This window comes from Lichenostomus cassidix, chromosome 19 (genome assembly GCF_008360975.1).
Source record: "Lichenostomus cassidix isolate B80296 chromosome 19, HeHo_3.0, whole genome shotgun sequence".
NCBI lineage: Eukaryota > Metazoa > Chordata > Aves > Passeriformes > Meliphagidae > Lichenostomus > Lichenostomus cassidix.
In genome coordinates, this window is record NC_139499.1 from 6,241,594 (window position 1) to 6,267,944 (window position 26,351).

At 61.4% G+C, this 26,351-nt stretch overlaps 2 protein-coding genes across 2 annotated transcripts in view; one reads left to right on the forward strand and one right to left on the reverse strand.

Annotated features, from left to right (window-relative positions):
• RTN4RL1 (reticulon 4 receptor like 1) overlaps nucleotides 1–6,785 on the reverse strand; it is a 29,895-nt gene extending 23,110 nt beyond the window's left edge. The window contains exon 1 of the mRNA XM_085078225.1: nucleotides 6,404–6,785. Coding sequence (XP_084934351.1) covers nucleotides 6,404–6,416 — 13 coding nt within the window. The 5' untranslated portion in view covers nucleotides 6,417–6,785. The remainder of the gene's footprint in view (nucleotides 1–6,403) is intronic.
• A 1,411-nt stretch (nucleotides 6,786–8,196) lies between these two features.
• On the forward strand, nucleotides 8,197–26,066 carry DPH1 (diphthamide biosynthesis 1). Its single transcript, XM_085078226.1, has 12 exons — nucleotides 8,197–8,337; nucleotides 9,055–9,207; nucleotides 11,495–11,558; nucleotides 19,016–19,137; nucleotides 20,896–21,050; nucleotides 21,627–21,748; nucleotides 22,889–22,957; nucleotides 23,668–23,824; nucleotides 24,696–24,796; nucleotides 25,040–25,118; nucleotides 25,420–25,551; nucleotides 25,927–26,066. Exons 1-12 carry the CDS (start codon nucleotides 8,289–8,291, stop codon nucleotides 25,999–26,001), a joined length of 1,278 nt encoding a protein of 425 aa, XP_084934352.1. The 5' UTR covers nucleotides 8,197–8,288; the 3' UTR covers nucleotides 26,002–26,066.
• Nucleotides 26,067–26,351: the final 285 nt, after the last annotated feature.

Consider the following 26,351-nt stretch of genomic DNA (forward strand, 5'->3'; position numbering starts at 1 on the left):
CATCGATCCCTGTTGCACTCAGGCTCATTAGGGCTGGGGAGCTGCTGCGAGCGGCTGCTGGAGGAGACAGACGGGGGGAGCGCTCGCTGTGGCTCCCTGGATCGTATTAAATATTTACTTTGTTTTGTTTTGTTTTTCCCAGCTATATTGATCAGAGATGGAGCTGGGGGGGGAGCAAGGGGGTGCTGTTGGATGCCGGGAGGGAAAAGCAGAGGCAACGGCTGAGCTGAAAAACGGGGACAGACCCTGTCAGGGCATTCCCCAGGGATTCACCTGCTGTCCCCTAGGGCTGTCACCCTGGAAAGCTGCTCTCCTCAGAGCCATTTGTCCCCCTCAGGGTTGGGACAAGCATCACCAGGACACGGGGGGTGCAGTGGGGTGGCTCCCACTCCCCATCCCACACCAGCCCCCGTTCAAGGGATGCAGGATGGGGGGATGCCCAACTCGAAAACACCTCAAAACTCGGGGTATCCCCCCGCCCCGGGCTGGGAGGTGCCCCCCGCATCCAGGCTGGGCCCCGGGAGCGGCCGCTCAGCCGGCACTGTTTCTATTTCGAGAGGAGCTCTACTGGAAAAGGAACAAAAGCCGAGGGAAGCTATAAATAGCCACCTCCTTCACACCAGCGCCTCCTCCGCCCCAGCATCCCGCGGCCGGGGGGTCCCGCAGCGCGGCCCGAGCTCTGCCCCACCAACAAACCCCCTCCGCGTCTTGGAGCCAACATCTCCATCTCAAAACCAGAGGGAATAATCAGCCGGGGAATATCTGCCGCCGAAGCAGAACTGGCTCCGAGCACCGGTTTGCCAAGTTACCCGGCGGCTCTGCCCAGCCACAGCCCCGTTCCTCGGGGGATTTGCCGCTGCCCAGCCGAGCTCTGCACCCAAAAACAACCCCCGGAGACCGATTCCACCACCTGGGGATGCTCGTCTTGTCCCCAGCCCTGTCTGCGGCTGGCAGGGAGCAGGAAGAGACGAGTGGCTCGGGCAGACCTACTTTCAAGGCTTTAATCCTTTTTTGCTTAAAGAATCTTTTTTTTTTCTCCCCTCTCTTTCTTTTTTTCCCTTTCTTTTCCCTTCCGCGCGGCAAAGATGGGGTCTGATCAGAGGAGAGACGCAGGGAGCTGACAAGCTGCGGCGTACGGAGAGAAAGGAGAAAGAAATACATATTTATTACCCTCAATTATTAAAAAATAGATAGCAGCAGATCTTAGGCCCTGGCAGAGGCACTGCAGAGTCGTTTGTCTGAGGACTATTTTGTTTTTTAAATTCCATTGAAATTATAATACGCCGGGCTTGTTAGCACAAACACCCCGGCATATCCCCGCCGAGGGGGGATCATCCCAACCCCTCTGCTGGCTCTGGTGTGCTCCCCGCAGGGTGGCTGTATCCAGCACCCGATGGGATGCCGAATTTTCAGGCAGCAGGGAGGGAGGGAGGGCGGCTCGGGGAGGCAGGAGCTGGCAGAGGATACAGCCGGCAGCTTTTGTCCCTCTCTGCCTTCACTCCAGGGGGATCAGAATGGCTCTGCCCTGGGCGGGCACATCCCAAATGCACGTGGATAGCCGGCTGGGCGAAGGTCTTATGGGCAAGATCTCACCCAGGGGCTGAAAAGCCCTATGACATTCCCCGTGCCTGAGGATGGGCACTGCGCCCCTCGGGTGGCACCGTGGGGACCCCGCGGTCACGGGGATGGGGTTTCCCCCAAGCAAACCGACGCGAGCGCTGGTGCAAATGCAGCTGGAAAAAATAGAAAGCGGTTCCCAAGTGCGGCACACGGGGCTGGCGGAGCCGCTGGCACCTCCCCTCCGCTTGCAGGGCTGCTCCGTGAGGAGCCCTGCCAGAGCAGCAGCAGCCAAATTCCCTCCCGCCGCTGCTCCCCGGTAAACAACGGCTGCATCCTGCCTGTGTGATGGTGATGCCGAGACTTGGGGAGCGCGTGGAGCACCTCTGGCACTCTCCAGCTCCAGCAGCGCGTTCTCCCCACAGATGGGATCTGTCTGGATGAGCTAGAGCACCGCGGACCCGCAGCCTACTGTGCCATCACCTCTCCACGGCCAAAACCCGCTGCCACCCCATCCCACTGGCCATGAGAGTGGAACCAGCTTTTGGCACCGTGAGCCACCAGAGCTGCCACGGCTCTCCCAGCCCAGGCAGGAGCATCGCTATAAAAGCTGCTCACCAAAGCTGGGCCGGCTCCAAGCTGCCGTGCCGGCTCCGAGCCGCTGTGCCAACACCACCGGGAAGCAAGCAGCCAGCGGGCACATATGCTGTTAAAAAGGAAAAGGAGCTTTCTACACCAAATGGAGCATTTTCCGCTTAATAACCCCCAATCCTAATCTGCGCAAAGAAGATTGCCCCCCGCATCTCCCCGTCCGGCATCTGCCGCTCGCCTTGCCCGAGCTTAACGCCCGGGCAGAGCCACGGCTGCCCCATCGGCATGTGCCCTCGGCAGGAAAAGCAGGAGGAAGATCAGCCACCGGGAAAACAGGCGATGCCCAGCACTGGGCTCATCTCCTTTGTCAGCAGCTAGCCTCCACCATTTGTCATCAGTAAAAATAATATTCCTAAAAGTGTCCCCCCTCTGATTGCCGGGTGGCAGGCGCAGGGCTGTGGGTTTCCATGGTGATGCCGTTCCGCAGGGATGGTGCAGGGGGATCGGTGGGATTGGTGCTTCCTCGGTTTGGGAGATGGGACGTGGTGGTGTTGACATCCGGAGTGAGGACAGCACCAGCCCTGCTGCTGGCAGAGGATCCTGAGGCTGAGCCAGCTCGTTCCACCTTGGGCTTGTGCAGCTTCACCCAAAATAGCAGGGAGAGAGAACCCTCGCTGGAAAGGACATGGATGCTCCTGCATCCCACTGGTGCTCCTGGGGCCATGCTCTGCACCCCTGCCATGGACCCCTGGCTTCTCCTCACTGAATCCCACCAGGATCCTGCTTGCTCCCAGCCTCACAGCTGTCCCCACAGCCTCCCACTTGTTGCCTCTGCTCTTAAACCAGACTCCAGCCTCCTTCCAGTGGGTTCTGAATGAGGGCAACACCTCTCCCACCCCAGCTTGCTGGGAACCCAAACAGCAGCCACCATGGCTGGAGTGTGGGTGCTGTGCTGCTGCTGCTCCACCAAAGCGCTCTGCAAACATAATCTGCTCTTAATAACCTGAGTCTCTACTGATCGTGGCTAAACCCCGGAATTGCACTTTGCAAACAAAGCCCAAGTTTTTGGCTGCTTGGGGCAGACTGGAGCAGCTCCCTGGGGTGGGGATGGGCAGCAGTGTCACCCAGGGGTGCCACAGTGTGGGGCAGAGCAGGGCAGGCTGCTGTCCCAGTGATCTGGGGCTGAAGTGACCACCTCCAGGGTCACTCCTCTGCTAGGGGGGGTTTGCCTCCACACTCCTGCTGTGGCACTGCCAGGAGCAAGGGACACCCCAACGGGAGACAGCCCTGGTCACACCTGGCCATCACCATGTCCCTCCAGGCTCCCACACTTCCCTGCCTGGTTTTTGCCTTCAAACAAGATTTTGGCTCTCGCTGTCAAAACCCATCAGCGCTCCAGCAGTTTCCAGCAGCCCAAGTTCCTGCCCGGCCCCAAGGCAATGACATCCCACTCATCCTGCAAACCACGGAGCCCCACTGCCCCTGGTGCTGGATTGTGCCACCAGCTCCAGCACCGCCAGGTGCTTCAGGGAAAGCTGGGTGTGAAATCACCCCGGAAAATGCATATTTTTACGTCTCCCCAGCAGGTTCACTGATGTTTTTAGGGCAGCGCTTCGAGGCCACCTGGAGTGTCACCCACAACCTCTAGCACCCAGATGGGACCGCATCGCAATGTCGGGTGCAGCATTTTAGGGAAAATGTGGGAATAACATCCAGCCAAGCATGGCCACGGCTCTGACCCTGCCGGGCTCCATCAGTGCAGGTCACTGAGCAGCGACGGCTCCTTCACATCCCGGCTCTGATTCCAGGTCTAGGCAGGTCTCGTCTGCCCAGGCCTCCTTGCTCCCCCCAGCACCACCGCAGGGACAGCCTGGGCCGCATCCTGACCCCCCCCTTGCTTCACCGGGCACAGAGAGCTTGTGGCTTCCTATCAGCTCTTTAGGAAATTAAACTTTTATAAGCAGAAAGGTTTCTGGGCTCTTGGCTCCCCGGCGCAAGAACCGCAGTCCAGCCTGCGCCTGCACCCTGCCTGCTGGCTGCTGCCCTGGCAGGGAGGATGGAGGCTGGACGCCCCTTCGATGGGATGAGCAATGGAAGGGACAGGGATGTGGCTGCCCATGACCTTGGTGTCATCCTTGACCTGGAAATCTCCTTCTCCTGCATCGCCAGTATTGCACTCCTGCCTGCGGCCGGCTGCGGCCACCTCTGGCAGGGCTGTGACACCCTCACCCGGGATGGAGCTGCACCCCACACTGTCACCCACTGCCACGCCACCGACGACATCCCAGCGCACAGTATCCACCCTGAATCCCACCACTGACTCCACGGATGAAGCTCACAGGGCGCAGGAGGCCCAAAATGCCCCCAGGAATCTCAGCACTTCCCTGGCCACACTGCCGCCATCCTGCTGCAAACGACTTTGCCCGTGTGGCACCGTGTGTGAAGCCATCCCCTCGGAGCTGCCTGCCTTGGAGATGTCAACCACGGCTCAGCTCCTGCTGCCCCAAACCCTGCTGTGGCCGCAGCCTCAACCCCAGTCCCCGGCAGTGGGATGTGGAAGGCAGTGGCAGTGCCACCATCAGCCCGCGCTGCCACCCACCAGCACAGCCTTGCGTTGCCACCATCCTCGACAAAGCCAGCCACCCCCGAGCCCCGCGGAGGGGTTTGCCCCCAGCCCAGCACCGCAGCAGCAGCTGTCCCCTTGTCCCCTTGCCTCATATGTGGGGTGTCCCCACCACACCCCGCCTGGGGCAAATGCTGGGGACCAGGACCCCCTGCCCGGGGACACCTGGCCACGGTGAGGCAGAGAGGGGAGAACCTGTCGGCAGGATGGAGGCCTCCTCTAACTGCCTGTTGAATTATTCAGGAACGGTATTAACTTATAAATGAGTGTGTTTGACTGATTTTGTGGTTGATGTACAGATAAATTCTAATGAAAGACAGCTACAAGATTTTAAATTATTAATTAGACTGCCACTTAACAAAGCCTATTTGGCACTCTATTTCCTTGCTTAACAAGACAAAAACTTTAAGAATAGGTTTTGCTTTAGCCCACAGGCTCTTCAATTTGCATTTTGTTTTTCTAGCTCCACAAATGAAAGCTGTAGATCTTGACCTTAACAGGCTACCCCTGGTGGGATCCAACCCTGTCGGCAGCCTCGCTGCCTGCCTCCACCTCAGGCTCCCAGTTTCCCAGCCTGGATGATGATTTTTCTCCAGCCAGCAGCACCAGGACTGGGAATCAAGGATGGAAACCAGGACTGTTCCGAAAGCTTGGGGTTTATCCTCAAGTCATCCAGCCCGGTTGGGTTAATACGCCAAACAAAGCTGAGGCAGGAGCCAGAGAAAGGAGCATCCGAGTGTGAGGCCCCACAGCCGCAAGGTGACATTTTCCCCAGTGGGAAAAGCATCCCTGGGGTGACAGTGGGGGATCTGCCCTGCCTGGGGTTTTGCACCCCAATGCCAGGGGCTGCGAGCACAGCGTTGGCACCTTCTCCCACTGCCGGAGCCTCGTCGGAGAGGGGCATGTGCTGGTGGTGGCGAGGGCTGGGCCTGGGGCCGTGCAGCCACCCCCTCCCTGGGCATGGGACAGGAGTGGGGGGTCCAGCCGGGGTCCCCCCGCATGGCACCACTGTCCCCAGTGTCCCCCCGGGACTGGCCTCGGGTACAGCTGGGCTAGGGGTCCTACCCCCGCCACCCCACCGTCCCGGACCCCCCGGGAGGGCCGGCTGCTCCCCTCGCTGTGATGTCACAAAGCTCCCCGATGATGTCCCAGGCGGTTGCCATGGAAATCGCGTGATGTCACAGCGGAGCGATTCTCCTCGGGGGGGGCGGAACGGGACGGCTCGCCCCAACTTCCCCGCCGAACCCCCCGCGCTCTCCGGTGAGCCCCGTTTCCCGTTCCCTCGCCCTGAGGGACGAGCGCCACCCCCCCGCGCCCGCCGTACCCCGGTGCCCGCGGAACCAGCCGTACCCCGGTGCCCGCGGGACCCGCCGTGTCCCCGGTCCTGCGGGACCAGGCGCCTGCCCTGCCTCCCTCCGCTCCTCCCGTTCTCCCGCCTCCCCGCCGCGCTGCGCTCCCGCCGGTGCCGCTCCCCGGGGGGTGCCCGAGCCTCGGTGGCGGCGCCGGTAACGCGGTGGCGGCGGGGGGCGCCCGGCGGCACGGCCCCAACTTCGGCGGGGAGACAAACTTCGGGGCCGGCCCCGCTGCCCCCGGTGCCCGCGGCACCCGGTGCCCTCCCGGTGCGGCGCTCACCTTGGCGGAGCATCTTGGAGCCGGGGCGGGCGCGGTCTCCCGGCGGCGGCGGCGGCGGCGCTCAGAGCCTCGGGCGCGGCGGCGGCGAGCGGTAGCGGCGGCGGCGGCTGCTGCTGTACCGGGAACGCGGAGCCGGAGCCCGGGCGAGCGGCCCCCGCGGGGGCATGGCGGGCCGAGCCGCAGCGGCACCGGGGAGCGCCGGCCCCGGAGCACCGGGGAGCGCCGGCCGCGCCTCTGCCCGCCGCGCGTCCCGCCGCCGGCTTTTAGGGGGGAGCCGCCCCCTCGGGGCTGGGGCCGCCGCCGCCCCCCACCCCCTCGGGCAGAGCCTATAAAGGGGTGCCCGGTGCCGGTGCCGCGCTGCCTGCAGCGGCGGGCAGGGCTGGGCAGGGCGGGGCGGGGCAGCGACGGGGCGGGCAGGGCTGGGCCGGGCTGGGCTGGGCTGGGCTGGGCGAGCCCCCCCCGGGCCCCCCCTTCCACCGCCGCCGCCGCCTCTCCCGCCTCCCGTGGACAGTTCGTGAAAGTGCCGCTGCTCCCGTTCCCCGCGCCGCCGCCCTCCCTCCGCCCCACCGCCGGGTATGGCCCAGCGCCGCCTCCCCGGGGCTCTGCGGTCCCCTCGGGACCGATTGTCACCCCCGCCCCATCGTTGTCCCCTGTGCTGTCGTCGTCCACACGGTGCCCCGATATCGCACCGAGGCTCCGCCGCGCCGCCCCGCGCCTGCCGCGGTCACGGCTGTCCCCGCTGTCCCGCCTGCCCAGCACCGTCCCTGCCGCTCCCCGGGGACCCGCCGTCCCCTCCGCGCCTTATCGTCCCCTCTGCCCGCCGTGTCCCCGTGTCCTGCCGAGATGCCGCCGTCCGATCCGGGTCTCTGCTGTCCGCGCTGCCCCGCAGCCGCGGCACGGTCCTTGCCGCTCCCTACCGGTGCCCTCCGCCCCTTCTCGTCCCCTCCGCCCCACCGCGTCCCTGCTGTCCCACCGGGGTCACTGATATCCCACCGGGGGCTCTGCTGTCTCCTCTGCCTCCCGGTCGCTGCTGTCCCCTTTGTCTCCCGATTCTTGCTGTCCCCTCACTCTCCCCCGCGATCCCGACACTCCACCGGGGCCCCGCTACCCCCGGGCTGTCCCCACTGTCCCCAGACTGTCCCTCCTGCCTCCAGGGGTCTCCTCCCCTTTGCACCACAGGGGCTCTCGTTATCCCGCTGGGAACGCAGCTGTCCCCACCGCCCCGCGGGGATCCCCGCTTTCCTCGGGGGATCCCTGCTGCCTCCTCGGTCTTCTATCGTCCCCTGGAGGTCCCCGCTGACCTCAGACTGTCGCTCCTGCCTCTCGAGGGTCCCTCTTGCCTCGTTCCCTCTGTCCCACTGGCGGTCCCGTTATCCCAACGGGAACGCTGCTGTCCCCAGTTATCCCACCGGGGCCACTACTGTCCTCATTGCAACCTCGGGATCCTCGCTGTCTCTAGGGTCCCCCCGATACCTTCGGGTCCCTCTTGCCCCACGCCTCGCAGGGACGTGGCTCCTGCCCCACGACGGGTGTGGGGAGAGCCACACAGACCAGTCACCATGACAACGTCCCCGGTGCCACCGCCCCATCCCTGTGTCAACGTTAGGACCGTTAACCCTGGAGCTGTCAGCACCGGCAGGGACGCGGCGGGACCACGTCCCCGACGTGACTGGCGGGCAGCCCAGCCGTCGCAGCGCTTGCCACACCCCGCCGCACACGCAGCGTCCCCCCGGCACCGCGGCGACACCGCTCGGTCCCGCCGCACCGCCCGTCCCGTCGGGGCCAGCAGGTGCGCTCCTGCGCTCGATCTCTCGGCCGGCGACTGCTCCCGCCTTGCGCGGGGATCGCTTAGCGCTGCCTTCCCGCCTCCACGTGCGCCACAGCCATGGCGGCCCCCGTGCGGGTCGGGAGCGCGGCCCCGGTGCCCGCCAAAGGTGGGCTGGGACCGGGTCAGCGCGGGCCTCCCGCTGCCCTGCCGGGCGCTGTTCTGGTTGCCTCGACGGGGGAGGCCGGGCCGGTGGCGGGAGGTGGCTCCACCACCATCCCGGCCACCCCCGCCGCCGTCCCGGCCCAGCTGGCCCTTTGTCGGTTGTCCCGTGGGCCGTGCGGGGAGGGTTTGGTGGCTCGTGAGTGCCGGTGTTGGGCTGGAAATAGTGAATAATCCCCCTGCTGTCACTCCCCCGCCGCACTCTGGCATCGCCGAGATGTAGGGGGGCGGCTGCTGTCGGGGGGCGGCTTCAGGATGAGGCTCCCGGGAATGGATCACCCGGCGCTGGGTGGCTTTTTCCCGGTGGGATAACGGGATCCCCCTGTTGGGGAAACAGGGATGCGTTAAGGTGTCGCCGGGGTGCTGGCGTGAGAGGCTGTGCGTGGTGTCCCCTCGGTTTGGGGACAGCCAGCTGCACTCATAGGGTTTCACATGATTACAGCGGTGCTTTCTGGGCTAAAAAAACCCCTTTTTCCCCCAAAAAAAGCTCCAGCAATCTGCCCCCAGCGTGAAGGGCAGGACCCCACCCCTTTTTCCCGTTTGTGCCAAGGGGTTTGAGCGCAGCGACGCCTTCTCCCGCTTGACCCAAGGATTGGCCTGAGGACCGCGAGGACGTGCTCTGCCCTCCTGATCCCTCCTTCAGGTGCCCCCGTTTGTCCCACAGCCCGAGCCCCTGCGCGACACGTGGCACAGCAGATCCCCGAGGAGATCCTCGGGAACGCGGCGCTGCGGGAGGCGGCGGAGGCTCTGCCCCAAAACTACAACTTCGAGATCCCCAAGACCATCTGGCGGATCCGGCAGGCTCAGGCCAGGAAGGGTGAGCGCTGACCCGGGGGATGAGCGGTTTTGGGGCCGGTTGGTGCTGCTGAGCCCCCCGTGGTGGGACCCCCGTGGGGCAGGTGAGGTTGGGGCTGAGCTGCTGCTGTGCCCCGGCGTGTTTAGGCTCTGCCTTGGCGAGCTCTCCTCCTCTCGAGGGGGGCTAATAGATCTGTATCTCTGGATTATAATCACATTGGACAGGACAGGTTGAGCTGCGCGGACCTGTCAGCTCAGGAGATGTGTCTGGGATGCTGGCCAGGTCCCTGCTGTGCTCCTCTCGCCTCCCTCCTCTCTCTCTGTGCTTTCCTGACACGCTGCTGGGCCTGGGAAGGGGGAGCCCCACAACGTTGGGCACCAGCGGGGGCTGGCAGGGAGCTGGGCCATGCCACGCTCTGGTCTGAACTGTCCTCGGGGGTCTGAACCTTCCTCAGAGGATTGTGTAGCCCTGGAGGAGTGGGGAATAATTGTGGAGGCTTCAGGAGTGCTGCCAGGGCTTTCCCTCCACAGCCTGTGCATCCCACTGAGCAATATGTGCTCAGCTACAGGGAGCAGGGCACGGAGCCTCCCCCTCCATCCCCGGATGTCACCAGCGTCCCCAGCCTCACTTCACACGCAGCCAGGGGCTGCTCGTGGGGCTGTGTGGCAGAGCCAGATTTGAAATGCTTTGTATCCACCTGGGAATGTCTCTGCCTGCTGCCACCGAGCTGGCAGGGCTGGCAGGCATCACGGGGGATGTTCTGGAAGCTGAGCTGCTCCCGGCTGTGATGCCAAAGGGCCGGAGGGTGTGGGGTTATCCTGTCCATCCTGGCTGTGGTGTGGGAGTCAGGGCTGGATGTATCCCACCAGGACACGGTGAGGCCGCCCAGCCGTGCTGCTCTGGCTTTCCTTGCTGTGTTTTGCTGCTTGGCACCTCCTAATTAAATGTAAATATGCGGCTGGGATTTAGGCTTCCGAGCTGGGAGCGGAGCCCATCAGCCAGCCAGCCGTGCTGGGATTTAAAAATCCGCGTGTGCAGAGACCAGCCAGGGGCTCGTTGCTGGGGGAACGCAGCCTCCCACCGGGCTGCAGCCAGCCCTGCCTGTGCCCTGCCTGCTGTGGGGTTTGGGGGGGCTGAGGGGCACCCCCTACCCCCATTGTGCTGTGATGGTGGAGGGTGACCCAGCTGCCTCTTGCCAACCCTCTGTTTGCAGGTCTGCGGGGGAGGGTAGTGCCAAATGGGTCACAGTGGTCTCAGGTGGGCTGGGGGACACTGGGGTACAGAGCCCCCAGCCCTGCCAGGTCAGGCAGGGATGGCAGAGCATGTGCAGCTTTCCTTGGGCCCTGCAGGTTGGAACAGGGTGGGATCAGCCCAGTTTGAGCCAGGCCTTTACACAGCTCCATGCTGGCCAGCAGGCTGGGGCCTGGCAGCACGGGGATTTTGTTGGAGGGGAATCTGGAGAAAGTGTTTGAATAGATAGCATGGAAGCTGGGTTATCTTAGTAGGATTGGGAGGTGAAACAACAACAGGATTTATGAGGCCTCCTTCATTCATCCCCTCCATCATGGTCCCTGCTCCTCCCCACTGCCCTGTGAGGGGCTCCTGGCTGGACACCAGACACTAGGCAGTCCAGCTGGCCTTTGGAGGAAGAGGGATTGTTCTGAGCTGCAAGGAGGGAGCAAATCAGGAAACATAATTTGTTGTTGAATAAATTCCTGCAAGGCACAATGCTGCGGCTGTTGCTGGCCACCCTCCTGAAATGGGGAGAGAAGCAGGGAGGAGGGTGTGGAGAAGGGCAGTGATGATCAAAGGTTTGGAGCAGCTTCTGTATAAGGAGAGATTAAATAGATTTAGATCCTTTAGCTGGAAAAGAGGTGAACGAAGGGGGATATGATAGGGAGGTAGATTTGTGAATGATGTGGAGAGGCTGAACAGGGGATGATTATTCACTCCTTCTTGTACCAGGAGAGCCAGGGGCACGCGTTTACATTATTAGGAGCAGGTTTAAAATAAACAGAAGAAAGTACCTTTTCCTGTGCAGCACATAATTAAAATCTGGAAGTCATTACTGCGGCAAGCAGGAGAGACCAGCAGTGTCAGCGGGTTCAGAGAGGGATGAGGTGTGTGCACAGGGAGAGTGGATGCAGCCCAAAACAGGATAACATGCACCCCAGCTGCCACAGCCACCCAGATTTTTGGCCAACATCTGGCTGGTTTGGGGAGGGTGGTTTATGGCTGCACTTTTAGCTGGTAACTTCAGGATATCCCTTCCAGCCCCTCCTAACCCCGCGGCTGTTTCTCTTCCCAGTGGCCCTGCAGATGCCAGAGGGGCTCCTCATGTTTGCCTGCACCATCGCTGACATCATTGAGCGGTAAGACCTCGGCTTTTCCCTGTTTCCCTGCTCGGCTCTGGGGGCTGGTGAGGGGATTTTGCTGGGAATGGGGTAGGATGAGGCCCAGGGCTATGGATGAAGAGGTGCTGTTGGGGCTCTCATGAGGCTGCAGCCTGGCTGGGCACAGCTGGGCAGCCCCGTGGCAGGCCACAGGAACCTGCAGTCAGTCCTGGGGACAAGGACCGTCACAATGCCAGCCCAGCCCTCTCTGCTTGGCTTCTCCTCCCCTCTCCACTGTGCTGGGAGTTGCTGACAGGCTCAGCGTTCCGGGGCCCCTGCGGGGGTGCTGGAGCCAGGGAGCAGCCGTGTTAACAACCGGCTGACGCCAGCCCAGTGCCCGCACACCCGCCACGGCAGTGCAGCCAGGGGAGGGCTGGCAGCAGAGCCACCGCTGCGGCACGGACCCGTCCTCCTCCCCCATGGCCTCGTCCTGTCTCTGCAGCCACGCTGCCCAGCACGGAGATGCTCAGGGACAGCCTTGCTGCGGCTGGGGAGGCTTGAGGCCGCGGTGATGGCACGGAAAGGGTCCCTCCTGCTGGGTGACCCCTTTGCCACGGCTCATCTCCTGATTTTTCTGTGCCGCTTGAGAGGCGAGGCTGAGGCACCGGAGAGGAGCTGGGCTGGGCAGTGGCAGTGGATGCAGGCACCTTGCAGAAATTGGCCGTGATCTCTTTCCTGCCGAGCGCGTCTCCCTTCCTCCCACCCACCACAGCCCCCGCCGCAGCCCCTCTCTGTTTTAGCACAATGAATTAGTGCTAATAGCACTTTGTGCCTCGTCTGCCATCGGGTCGTGGCACTCATTAGCAGCTGCCTTCCCGGGGCCAGCGGCCTCGCCTCCCTGCCGGGAGCCGAGCCGAGCCGCCGCTGCCGTGCCGGGTGGGAAGGCAGCCGTGCCCGTGGGCTTGGTCCCCGCTTTGCCATCGCCTCCCCCGCGGGGATTGCTGCAGCCCCACAGCCAGTGGGAAGGTGGGCACAGGCAGGGGACGGGCGCGGGGGGCAGGGGATGGGTACGAGTGTGGGCAGCTCTGCGTGGGTTTGTCCCTTTAAGTGGAGCTGCCTCCTCTCCGGCTTTGGCACCCAGCCGCTTTCATGTCTCCGACTTCAAAGGCAGCGGATTAAGGGACTCTTTTATCTGAATGAAACCTTAAGCCCCACTTCCCGGTGGATGGTGGATTCCAGGGTGCTGAATGCCAGGGTGCTGGTGGATTTTAGGGTGCTGGCGTCCTTGCTGGACTCTCCCTCTTTGTTGGGGGTGCCCCACAGGGCTGAGGAGGTGGGAGATGAGATGGGTGCTGTGTAGGTGGCAGTGCCCAGGCAAGGGAGAGGATGTGGGGGCACTGATGATGGGATGGCTTCAAGGCTGAGCAGGAGGGCCATATCCTTCTCTTGGTGCCACCATGCAGCACCCAGAGACACCCCACTGCCACTCCCATCCTGGGAGCACTGGGTGCCACCCTGATCCTGGCTGGGGATGTGGCTGTGTACCAGCACTGCCAGCCAGATGATTGTGGCTGTGGGCAGGAGTGAGCCCAGCCCTCTGTCCGCTCTCTCTCAGGGACATACTTGGGACCGGGTTACGCTGCCGGAGGTGAGGTGTGAATCGGCAGGTGGCCTCGTTAGTTCCTGCCTCTTCCTGCTATTAATATTCATCGCCAGCATTAATGTGGAATCGCAGCTCGGCCGCCGCTCCTGCTGGCCCTCCTCACCCAGCGCTGGGGCCGGATGAGCCTCCGACGTGACAAGAATTGCTGCAGCCGCGTGCTTTGGTGGTGGCTGCTGTGGCCAAGCTGGGGACAGGGGCCAGCCTTGGGCTGGCATGTCCCCTTCCTCCTGGGACAGGGAGGATGTGAGAGCTGAGCGTGACAGAGATACCTGTGCCACCACGAGGGGCATGGCTCAGTGAGCAGCCCCTTTCCCCTGCCCATCCCCACAGCCTCCTGCCCTGTCCTTGCTGGTGGGAGTTTGGGGAGTGAGTTTCCCCTCCTCTGCATTCATTCTCTGCTGATGGCTGCAGAGCCATGCCCGGGGTGCCCCTGGGGTGACACTGCCCATCCCTGTGTGTTCCGCTTGAACTGGAGCCGTGTCAGCTGCCACTCAGACAGAATATTTATCCCTTCTGCTGGAGCTGCCTTCTAATAGAATATTTCTAATAGAATATTTGGCCTGGTGGTTCTGGGGAGAGCCATGCGCGGGGATGTGGCTCACTCCCCCGCATCACAGGCGGCTCGGGGAGGACACGGTGCTCGCTGTGCATCTCTCTGTCCCCGTGCCAGTGGGATGGCAGTGTCACCGCGTCCCTCACCGCCATCTGGGAGTGAGCAGGCTCCCGTGGGGTAAGGAGGGGAATGGGCAGCCAGGTAGGGCCTGTCTGAGCTTCCCAGCATTGCACTGGCGCTTGCCCAGCCCCGAGGGGCTGCGGGGATGAAGATGTAGCCAAAGCATCAGAGCCGCCGCCGCCGGAAAGGCCGGTGGGGTTCTCAGCCTGGAGCCTTTGAAATCGAGAGCACACTCAGAGCATTGACCGGTGTGAGGCCAGTTAATTACCGTTAATAGGTTTGTCATTGTCAAAGCTGTGCCGGGGCGAGCGGCCCGGCTGCGGGGGGGGTGGCAGGGCTGGGGTCTGCGAGCTGCCGGCGCCGCATCACGACGCTCCCGCGGCACCTTCCAAATTGGCTCCATTTGTCACGGCTGATGTAATTCGGCAGAGGGGAGCTCGTGCTGGGGGGCGGCAGCGTGGAGAGCAGCGTGGGGGGAGCTCGGACCACGGCTTGGGGAGGGGGCAGCCCCCCAGCCCACCCGCTGTCATGCCAGGGAGGTGGCAGTCGTGTCCCTCTGCAACACCAGCTTGCAGCTGGGGGCTGTGCAGCCAGGAGCAGACCCCTGGTCCCCTCCCTGCCAGGGCTGGAGCAGACGGATCAGCTGGGCTCTCAGCTGGGCTTTTGATTCCGTGTTAATAAAGTCGGCTGTCAGGCTTCACAGCTGCTAATCCCTCTGTCTTCCTGTGCCACGATGGGGTGAGAGGCTCCTGCTAATCAGTTGTGTCTTGGTGGAGGAGATGGGTGATGGCAGGGGGGCCCAGGGGTGTCCTGATGCCTGCACGGGATGCCCTGCCCAGCCTTAAACACCTCCCAACTCCCCAATGGCTTTTGAACATCCACATGAAGCAGTGCTGGATGTATACACACCATCCTGGTGACTGTGCCGTGATGCACCCAGGAGCGTACAGTGACTTTCCAGAGTGACAGAGGGTCCTGAATCATCACTGGTTGAGCAATAAGGAGTTAAACATCTGTGTGCACAGCCCAACAGCTGTGGCAGAGCGTGAAATGCCCCACTATGGCCAGGACAAAACGGCCCCTGATGGCCGGTGTGCCATGGATGGAGTGCCCAGCAGGTTCCCAGTGCCAGCAGGCACCACATCCCTTGGCCAGGCAGGTCTGCCATGTGGCACTGAATGCTGTGACGAAGTTGGCAGCATCACCAGGAGGTCCCAAAAGGCCACCCTGGGACACTAACACAGGTCAGTGTCTGGCCTCAGCTGCGCAGTGCCATGGCTCTGCCGGCCAGCGTTGCCTTCCCTTCTCCCCTCGTCCTTTAAGCACAACCTGGAGGCGCTGGCAGCGGGTGCACGCTGTGCAGGGGAATTTAATCACTGTCATTAACCACACAACAGCATCATTAGGAAGAATGAAGTTCTCACTTCAGTGGAGATGTTCAAAACCTTCTACCCGGGTGGTGGCTGTGCCAGAGGGACCAGGCGGGGGGGAGTGTAGAGTCTATAGGGCTGCCAACACAAGTGTGCCCACCACCACATGTCCCACTCAGCCTCCTTGTATCCCACAGAGTTCTGTGGCCTGGCCATTATGAAGAGGAGACAGGCACTGTCCAGGCACAGGATGATCATGGTGGCTTTACAAGGAGCATGCACTGGCCCTCGGTTTGCCTTATTTTGGGTTTTTTTACTGCTACAGGACTAGCAAGGGGTGTCCTGGGACATTCCCCTTGGGTTGGTGTTGATGGCCCTGGAGGGGTCCAGAGGACAGAGTGGGAAGTCCCCTCAGGGGAGGGGACCCAGCTGGAGATGGTTGCTCCTGGGAGCTGTGGGGACACCAACCTCTCCCCATCCTGCCCCGCTTGCAGAAGCCCTGTGGGGCTCCATCATTGCCCAGCTGCAGCCAGGCTCTTCCAGCACCGATTGCAATAAAAATCGCAAACTCATTATTTTAATTATGTGCAGCCTTCCTGTGCTAATGAAGTTGGGAGTCTGATAATGGGGCTTGGTGATGGGCTTCTCTGCTAATTAAGTACTCTGTTCTCGGCCAGAGCTGGGCTCAGCCCCCACAGCCCAGGACAGCAGCACCCATAGGTGTCCTGGGACACACTGGGCTTGGGCACAGGGCAGGCAGTGGGTGTGGGGTTAGTGGGGTTATTGTGGGGTGACTGTGGGCTGTTTGAAAGGCCACATGTGGGTGAGGCAGGTGGCTGTGAAGCAAGGAGCAGTCTGCTCTGTGTCCCTGTTCCCAGCACAACATCTCAGTGCTGGCTTCATCCTCCCATAGCCCCGTGGTGTCAGAACTGGCCTCTCTCAGCCCAGTCCCCTCCATCCCCTCCCCACCAAGGGCTGATGGACACACAGGGGCCGAGGAATCCTCCCTGCTGGGGAGAGCAGCTCTGCCTCATGGCTTGAGGACCAGCACTGTATCATTCACACGCTGCCAAGGGACCTCGCGCTCCTGCCAGCAGCAAATGCTCTCATTCATTTTTCGAGGGGCTGGGATAAATCAGGGCTGCTCCAGCCAAGTGCCTCTGCTCAGGTGACAGGGACTGGCTACCGCATGCTTGGGGACATGCAGGCACCATGTCTGCCTGTCTCTGACCCAGTGTTTTCAGCCCCCAGACTTGTCCCTGGATTGCTGCTGCCTCCATCCTGTGCTGGGGAGCAGGGCTGGGAGGGCCTGGGGGTCCCAGCTGGGACTGGGGGACCTGGTCCACCCTGGAGCACATCCTGCCGGTGCAGAGCATGGCGCTTTGTAAATGGGATTTTGGGAGCCATCTGTTTAAAGGAGCAGATAATGAATTAGGGGGAGATGAGAAAAATGCTAAGGCCAGGCGGTTTTTCAGAATGAGCCGGGGTTTGCGGGACGTAAAAGATGAATAACCTCCCCACGTGTTCAATATTCATGAGCTCCCAGCTGTAATGAGCAGCTCGGCGCTGGGTGGGGACATCCCTGTCACCACTGCCAGCACGCTGCTGGGACCCATCCACGGCTGTGAGGACTTCCAGGGACACAAAACTCCTGCAAGGACGCTCCCATGGCTTCCCCTTGCCCACGTCCTGGTCCGGGCTGGTTGGCCAGCAGCCCCTCAGCCCGCGTTGGAGGCAGGTGGCTGCTAATTGACATTTCCTTCCTCTGTAGTTTGATGAAAGACTCTGGCGACACCGAACTGATTAAAACATCAAGGGGAGGCCCTGGCGCTTGCCTTTGATTTGTCTTGGGAGATGATTACGGCTCCGCTCGATTGTCCAGCCCAGCCAGAGCGGCTGATCCCGGTGTGTGCTGTCCTGGAGCCTCTCCTGCAGCACCACTGGCCTTGCCACCTGCAGTGGCAGCACCTTTGGGTTCCCTCCTCGCCAGGCATCATCCCATGGCCTCTTTGTTCATTCCTCCACTCCCTGCAGCCAGAGGAGGAATCTTCCCTGTGGCCAGGGCAGGGCTCAACCCCATTGTCTCTCCCTGCCCAGCTACAGCCCCGCACATCGGGCAGGGCCACGGGCACCTCTGCCCTCCTCCTTCCACCGTTGCTATTTCACTTTCTTGCTCTTCACCCCCAGGGACTTTCTCTGGGGTTTGGGCCAATTTGCATACATTTTAATCTATAAAAAATTAAGCGGCGCTGGCTGCCGCTCTGAGTCAGACCTCCCCATCCTGAATCTTAAGGAGCTGAATAATTTTCCACTTTTGCTGAGATGTGTGGAGTCTGATTCATGTTCATCTCATCACCTCTCATTAGAGAAGGGGGCTGGGGGCTCAGAAGGGTGGAAAGAGCCTTCTCGAACCTTCCCTGGCAGCCCCCAGCCCTACGGTGTGGCCATGTGGGCAGTGAGGAGCCATCCTCCCATCCAGGCCACGCCAGCAGTGAGGAATCGCGGGATTTGGGTGCTGGCAGGATCCATCCCATCTTCTGACACTCCCCAGCTGCATCCCCAACCCTTGGAAAACCATGTGGAGTGGGAGCTGCCCAGACTGGACGCGGGAGGTGAGGATGGCTGTGCCCCCTCTCCAGGGATGCTCCAGCAGATCTACTCCCCTGTCCCCCTCCCTGGGCGCTGACAGAGAGGCCAGAGCTGTTAATATTCAGCACGCTCCGCCATTTCTCCACCTTCTGCCATCTGCCCAGCTCTGCCCACCATTTCTATTCTTGCCGCCGACGTAACGCTCCCTGCCTGGCGCTTGGGGGGAGCGCAGGACCCTGGCCCCCAGCCAGTGCTGGAGGGGGTGACACCATGCCAGGGTCCCCTCCTTCCCCAGTCCCCTCATGCCAACCCCATGCCAGCAGCAGGGGAGACCCCGCTGGCACTGAGCTGCAGCTGCTGGTGTGGCCTCGAGTAAATAAGGAATTAGCATCTGGCTTAAGCAGCCCCTCCAGGCGCGGGGCTTTGTCATCCCAATACCTGCTCTCATCCTGACGGCAGCAGCTCCCCGGGAAGGCAGCCAAGCTAATAATCCCCCAAAATGGTGCAATAAAATACCCACAAAGGTGGCGCCTCTGAATCGTGCCAGAGCCCTGGATTTGCTGCTCGGTGCCTGTGTGTGCCCGTTCACCCACAGGCTGGCAGGTGCCAGGTGAGCATGGACTGGAGCACTGTGGGTAAGGGGATAGCAGCAGTGGTGGTTTGGTGCTTTTCTTTGCCAAGTGCCACTTAAGCACCAGCTCTTCTGCAGGTCACACAGCTTGGCCAAACTAGGACCCAGGGGTGACACAGCCAGGTGCAGATTAGGTTTCACTGACTCACGCAGTGCCCAGGCATGGGGTGATGGTGGCTTGGCTGGCACAGCAAGGGATGCCAGGACAGCTGTTCTGCCCATCCTGGTGGCTCCAGTCCCCAGAGCTGGCTGGTGGAAGCGGTGGCACCACGCTGTGCCGGGTCTCCCTCTGCTGCTCTCCCCGCTGGAGCATTAGGAATCTGGCAGCGTATTGTTTGATGAGTGGATAATCCGCTGAATTGCAAACAGCTTTACCCAATTGAAGAGGCGGATTACCGCTCTCCAGCTTAATCATGTTGACATCTCGGAGACTAGCCAGTGCTTGTCCTCTTCGGCGCGTGGCTCAGTGGTAGCATGGGGTCCCCCAGTAGTGACATGCCACGGGGCTGGGGGGCAGAACCTGGGCTGTGGTGACACAGCTGTGACCCTCGGTGCTGTGCCTTCCCACAGATTCACAGAAGCAGAGGCGGTGGTGATGGGCGACGTGACCTACGGCGCCTGCTGCGTGGACGACTACACGGCCCGGGCCCTGGGCGCTGACTTCCTGGTGCACTATGGACACAGCTGCCTCAGTAGGTGACACTCAGTCCCAGGGTGGCACTGCGGAGGCTGTGGTACTGCCACCGTGCCACACCGAGCGACTCCACACCCCTCTCAACACCAGCACGGAGACTTAGTGCCAAAGGCTAATCCCTTCCCAAAGGGATTCTGTTCTGCAGCTTCAGCTGCTGGATTTGGAATGGGCCAGGCAGGCTGGGTGGTTGCCCACGGCAGTGTTTTGGGTGCAGCAGGGTGTGCTTATCCTGCTCGGCTGCTGCAGCAGTGCTCAGATCCAGCCCTGTGCCCAAGAGCAGAGCAGCAAGGCCACAGCTTGGCAGGACCCTGCTGTCCCCAGAGCTGCCAACGGGGATGAGGCTGCTCTTGCCCCCACGTGGCCTCTGTGGAATGGTGAGGAAGGGAATGATGGCAGAGGAGACCGAAGGCCTGGGGGTCCTGCTCTCCCCGGGGCTGGGAAAGGCAGCTTTGCGGGTACAGTGCAGGCTGGGCGGGGAAGGGAGGAGGAGGCTGTGTGCTCCCCAGGCGGACAGTACTCTGGATCCAGTTGCCATGGAAACTGCGCTGCTGTCCCAGATGCTGCTAACTTTGAAGTCCACCCAGGATGGAATCAGCCCAAAAATAACAATAAGACGCTCTGGGTTTTAAGGTGGATCTGCAGAATTGCTGTAGAGAGTGGCAGACGTGTGCATCCCTGCTACCGCCACGCTCCCAGCACCTGGCAGCCCTCCTGGACATTTATGGGGCCCTATAAACAGGTTTGAAGAATTGCATCAGGCTCTGTATGAAATACTGACTCCCCAGTTGAGAACTCTGTCCTGAAAGCCATGTCAGTGTGAGCGTTCGTGGTGATAAATACGTGTGCTAGGTGCTTTGTTATGGAAGGAGGGTTATGGGCACCACTGGAACAGGGAGTATAAAACTCCTGGTTTGTAGCCTGCTGCTCATGAATGAACAGCAGGAAGGGGAGGAAGGGGTTGTACCCAGTGGGCTGCTCCAGGGAATGGGCGTCACATCAGCTGGAGCTGCTCCCTGCAGGGACAGCCAGGCACTGCCAGGCTGGCTGTCACCAGCCCAGCTGCCATCTGCTGCCTGTGGCCTTGTGGCCTGCACTGGGTTGGGTGGGTCACAGGGCACCCTGGGTTACCCACAGGCTGTTGTGAGGATGCTGGGCTGCTTTTGAGCTGCCTGTGGCCTTGTGGCCTGCACTGGGTTGGGTGGGTCACAGGGCACCCTGCATTACCCACAGGCTGCTGTGAGGATGCTGGGCTGCTTTTGAGCTGCCCACGGTGGCCCTGTCACCAGGGTGGCCAATGGTGAGGCACACAGATGCTTCCCGCTCCCTGCCGGCCCCACGTGCCCCGCAGGAGGGAGTAATTTGCACTTAATTGTGATCAGGAGAAGAGCACCAAAATGGGAAGTGAACGCGGAGCTGCGGATCGATGTGGACTCTGTGTACTTTAATTATTCACTTAATCGTGGTGACAAAGGCTTCTTAGCACCGGGGGTAATTAGATTTGTGTTCATTGATTCCCCAGGCTGCCATTATCTGGAAAGAAACTAACGGGTGCTCTCCATGGCTCCCATCTGCACCCCTGCCATGGGTGCCAGAGCAGGCAGAGGGGTGGCACAGCCCACCCTGCCCACACCAGGGCAGTTGGGGCACAGAGAGCCCCACCAACATGCTTTACCCCCCAGCTGCAGGCAGCAACAACCTGTGGCTCTGGAGCCCCAAGTGTACCCCACATTCAGACCCTCTCTCTTCTTGTCACCAGTTCCCATCGACTCCACGCAGGGGCTGAAGATGCTCTATGTGTTTGTGGACATAAAGATCGATGCATCCCATTTCCTCGAGACCATTCGCTTCAACTTCGCAGCGGACACCTCCCTGGCCCTTGTCAGCACCATCCAGTTCGTCTCCACGCTGCAGGTGAGATGGAGATCCCTGGCTTTTGTCTCTCCCTGGCTCAGCCCTTCCCCATCCCAGCCCCGGGGTGCCGGTGGAGCTGGTTCCCCTCTGACAAGTCTCCGCAATAACGTGCCGCTGCCATAACGTTGATCAAGTACTTTATAATAACTCTGATCAATGTTTCATGGCGGCACCCCTCCCCAGCTCCCCCGGGAGCTGCTCTGGAAATGTCAGGGCAGGCGGTGGAGCACTTGGCATTTTGATGCAGTGCCGGCAGCGGCCAGGGAAGCTCCGGCGGGTCTGTGTGTCTGCCCCTGAACGGCCGGCTGGGCAGGACGGGAGGAGATGAATGAGCCTCTTGAGCCATGTCTATCTAAACATGGGGGTATCCAAGCGTTAAGCCTTTTCCCTTTTCTTTTAATTGATACGTTGGTTGAGCCTCACTGAGCATCCCGGCTGTGCTGGGCTGTTCCTGGGGCTGCCATGGGCGGGCTGGTTCCTCTCCACTGGGACACAGCAGCTGGGACTGCCAGGGCTGGGGTGTCCCCAAGCCATCCTCTGTGCCATGATGTCCCCGCTGACCCCATGTCTCCACAGGCAGTGTCACAGGAGCTGCGCTCCCAGTACAAGGTGTGTGTGCCCCAGTGTAAACCGCTGTCCCCGGGAGAGATCCTGGGCTGTACGTCACCCCGGCTTGCTCAGGACACAGATGCCATTGTGTAAGTACCAAGGGTCCTTCAGCACCCTCCTGCTTTTGAGCAATTTTAGGGGGTGGTGAGGGATATCCACAGGCCCCTTCCAGCTCCTCACGCGGCTTTAAGTGGCGTGTGCTTGTAGCACAGAGGAAATAATTGAGTCGTATATCAGAATAGATAATAGATGGAAGGGCGGGTGGATAATTGGAAAAGACAAATGGCCGGGGCCCAACATCACAGCAACATTAATTTTATTTAAGGACAGCAAATTAGAGGGAGCACTTCGCTTCCTATCACCTAATTATTTTAGGTAATGGAAATGCTTAATGTACTGTGAATACAGTGTGCTGCAGAATAAATAAATACAAGGACCCCACCCTTTGGGGGAGCCGAGGAGCCCAGGTGTGAGTTTGGGCTCTGCCGAGCTCCTTCTTGCCCAGCCTGCCAGGAGCCAACAGCTCCAGTGCCTTTCCAGGCATGGCCGTGCAGGGAGCTGGGCTTGGAATTGCTGGGCACGGGGTCTATGCGAGCTCTGGCTTCAACCTGAGCCACTTTCCATCCCTCCGAGGACATCAGGAGCAGGCAGGGGTGGCCAGGCTGGCACTGCATTGGTGAGAGTGGGTCGTTTTGGCTGGCAGAGGAGTGGTGGTGCAGTACCAACCTGCGCAGGTGCACTCGGCCTCTTACCTGCGTCCTCCCTGCCTTATTATTTTCTTCTTTGCACCGTCTCTGGGGCTAACTTTTGCAGACAAATTAGCTTTGATCTCCCAAAATGTCATTCTCCAATTAAGGGCAAAATCTAGTCAAGTTTTACGTCTGAATTCATTTTCCAAGCCCTCACTCCATTAGGGCAGCTGAATGAAAGGCTTTGAAATGTAATTGCTGACTGGAAATCCGATTAGAAATGGAAGCAGCAACGTCTAGAACCAGCCATTGAGATGGAGCAGCTCTCAGCCACCCCGTGCCAGCGTGAGCACCCCTCCTTGCTCTGAGCATGGCTGCATCTCCCACAGGGAGCTGTGGCTGTGCCCTCTGCCCCTGGATCCCAGCACAGGAACTTGGATCCCTGGCATCTCTGCTGTGCTGCAGCTTGGGAAGCCAGTGGGCACACAGATGGGTGCTGCTGTTTCCCATGTGCCATAGCTCTCCCTCCCCTCTCGGCAGGTATTTGGGCGATGGGCGCTTCCACCTGGAGTCCATCATGATTGCCAACCCCGGGATACCTGCATACAGGTACAGGCATCCACTCCAATCCCATGGTGGGGAGCACCCCAGTTCCCCCAGCTGTGCCCCCTAGGAGCACCCCGGGGCTGGGCAGGCAGCTGGCATGGGCAGGTGAGAGGCCACGGGGTGGGTGAGGAGGTGCTTCGGGGGAGATGAACACCAGCCATTTACTCCGGCTGAATATAAACATTTTGACAAGTACCTGTGAAAGCTCGTGGAGGTGCAGCCATTAAAGCCCGGCTGCTGCAGGCAGAGGCCATAAAGCGCGATGATGAGGCCGCTGAAAGCAGATGAAATATCAGGAGTGAAAGGCTGGGCCCATTTGGCGGAATCTGAATTTCCTAGTAGGTCGTTTGTTACGAACGGGAGGCGCACGTCAGGTTTATGGCGCTGGTGAAGCTGCCGAAACCCGAGTGGGATTTGATTAAAATTCTCCTCGTCAAACAAAGCAACAAATCAAAGAATTCTTCATAATTGATGAGCAGGGATGGGGGGAGCTGAGTGTGAAGCCGAGCACGGAGCCGAGGCTGTGCTGAGTGTTGGGGTGCTGTGGTGGGACACTTGTCCCTATCCCTGTCCTTGTCCCCTAACGAGCCGGCTGGGTCCTACATCAGCCAGGAGGACAGATGCTATGGGAGGCAATTAGTGCTAATGAGGGACGGCCATCATTTGGAGAGGGGCAGGTGATGGGGCACGTGTGAGCCTGGCTGTGTTTGCAGGTATGATCCCTACAGCAAAGTGTTCTCCCAGGAGCACTACAGCCACGAGCGCATGCACCGCGCCCGGCAGGACGCCATCCACACTGCCACCAGTGCCCGCTGCTGGGGACTCATCCTGGGCACGCTGGGGCGGCAGGGCTCCCCCAGCATCCTGCAGGTACCAACCCCCTCCCCAGTGTCCCCTCTGCAGCACTGGGTGGGGGGAAGGATTGGTGAACGATGTCATCATCGGTGTCCTCGCTGCCAGGGCGAGACTGGACGTGGCACCGCTGGTAACCCATCAGTGGCCACTGGCCCCGGTCTGCGTGGGCAATTAGCAGCAGATGAGGGAGGCTGGACAAGGGCTCATTAAACCTGTTCCTGGGGAGAGCTGGCCAGTCTTGGAGAACCCCCCCTGCCCAGACAGCTCGGCAATTAATTGGCTGGGTTTGTTTTAATTGGATGAACTTCCGATCAGGTTCAGCGTCCCTGCTCAGCTGCCGTGCTGCCGCTTGCTGCACCGCGGCTGGGCAAGGGGAGCAGGACAACAGAGCATGGTGGCCCTGCTCACACCCAAAAATTCTGGGTGAGATTTGAGGCAGTGCAGGGAGCAGTGGGCACAGCAGGGCAGCAAAGTCCCATCAGCTGCTGTTCCACAGCGGGCAGGACATGGGCATGGCAAGGGCTGGCTGGGCAGGGGGCGATTAGTGCCAGTTCTGGAGGACAAGGACATCTCTGGCCCCTCTCCTTCTCCTGAAAGCTCTGGCTGCAGCCAGCCCACGACAGGCGGGTGTCCCAGGGCAGGCAGCCGCTAACGAGAACAGATTGTTGTCATTGAGCAGTAATTACTTCATTAGGCTGAGGCACGTGCTGGGGAGAGCTGGGCGCAAGCTGGAGCTGTGGCCAGAGTCCCTGACACTGTGCCTGGCCTATGACTGCCAAGGGGACACAGCCATGGGGCAGAGCTGGCACACGGAGAGAGTCTGATGGCCAGAAAGAAGCTTGGGGGGCTTGCTGAGGCACCCTGATTCTGCCTTTTTTCCCCACAGCACCTGGAGTCACGTCTCCGTGCCCTGGGCCGGCCCTATGTGCGGGTGCTGCTGTCTGAGATCTTCCCCAGCAAGTTAAAGCTCTTCCCAGAGGTGGATGTGTGAGTGCTGCTGACCCCCCCCCTCCAGCCCCAGGGTGCCTCATCCCTGTCCAATTCCTGCTTGAAGCTGTCCCTGACACATCTGTCCTGCTGTCACTGTGCACATGCCGTGCCCACGGGGCAGGGAAGGGACATGGCTGTCCTTACCGGGGTGGTGCTGGCACAGTGAGGACCATCTGAGGGGCTTCACTGTGGCTTGTTCTTCCCAAAATGCTCATCCCCGTTGTGACATTTCCCTTCCAGGTGGGTGCAGGTGGCCTGTCCCCGGCTCTCCATCGACTGGGGAGAAGCCTTCAGCAAGCCTCTGCTGACACCCTATGAGGTGAGCACCCCCTCTGTTTTGGGGGGTCAGTCCTGGCTTGGGGTGATGCACCAGAGAAGATTTGGGGAACTCCCTACAGCTGGGCAGCATCCCCTCCTCTCTCCATCTGTTCTCTGTACACGATCCAGGAATGCTGCTGGGATATCCAATTTCTGTGAAACCAGGGGGATTCCCAGTGCCTCCAGCTTTGCTCTGGCAGTGCCCTCCTAGCCACACCAAGCTGAGGTGGTGCTCTCCCAGCACCACCAGCTCTCCCCCTGCGGGCACCGCTCAGGGAACTCATCCCCAGTCCTCTTCACAGGCTGCAGTGGCTCTCCAGGACATCGAGTGGCAGCAGCCTTACCCCATGGACTTCTACGCCAGCCAGTCGCTGGGGCCGTGGACAGTGAACCACGGTGGCACACAGCCCCCGCGCCGCGGGCGGCCGGCACAGGTGGGCAGCGGGGTGTCACCAGGTCCCCGCTCCATCCCTCGGGCCGGTGAGAGCATCGGGATGGGCTGAGCTCCCGGTGCCGCTCGGTGCAGATCGGTGCCGCTCGGTGCTGCTCGGTGCCTGGTGCCGCGTACCAAAAGCGCCACCCCGTGGTGTCGTTCCCATCGAACAGTGACGGGGACACTGCCAGCCCGGCCCGGGGGACACGCGATCCCCGCACCCTTGCCGGGGTGAGCGCCTGCCGAGCCCCGCGGCACCCCGGCAGAGGGGGGCTCCCCCCGAAGTGCCCCGCGAGGTGCTGTGGGCTGGGCACGGAGTGGCTCATCGCAGCTCCGGCTGGCGCTGGGACATCCCTGACCCCCCCTTTCCCTGCAGGGGAAGCCGCCCGCGCCCCCCGCCCTGCCCGAGGGTGGGGAGCAGCCAAGCACCGGGGATCCCGCAGCCTCGTGAGTGTCGCCCGCATCTGCCGCGCTCTGACACCTGGCATGGCAGAGGTGGGGGGCACAGCCGATGCCTCCCACGAGGGTAAGCACCACCGGAACCCCTCTATACTGTCGCCGGAATGGATGGGGTCGCACCCTGTAACTCAACGACGCCGCTGCCCTCAAGAACCGTCTCCGGCTGCCCGCGGGGAGTTGCGCCTTGCAAGACCAGGCCGTGCTGCGGCCCTGCCCGTGGCGACATCGATCGCACCGGGGGTCGCGTCCCGCCCGCTCGGGGCTGCCCCGTCCTCACCCCGCCTCGCGACCTCCCACCGCCAGGGGGCGCGTGTCACCGCCACCAAGGCGCGCCGCTCTCTC

What these genes read in the sequence shown, in the direction of transcription:
- DPH1 (XM_085078226.1), top strand. Translation starts at nt 8,289, where the DNA reads ATGGCGGCCCCCGTGCGGGTCGGGAGCGCGGCCCCGGTGCCCGCCAAA. An exon ending in CAGGACACAGATGCCATTGT is followed by an intron (nt 21,749 to 22,888) that starts GTAAGTACCAAG and finishes CCCTCTCGGCAG; the next exon opens with GTATTTGGGCGATGGGCGCT. An exon ending in CTCTTCCCAGAGGTGGATGT is followed by an intron (nt 24,797 to 25,039) that starts GTGAGTGCTGCT and finishes TTTCCCTTCCAG; the next exon opens with GTGGGTGCAGGTGGCCTGTC.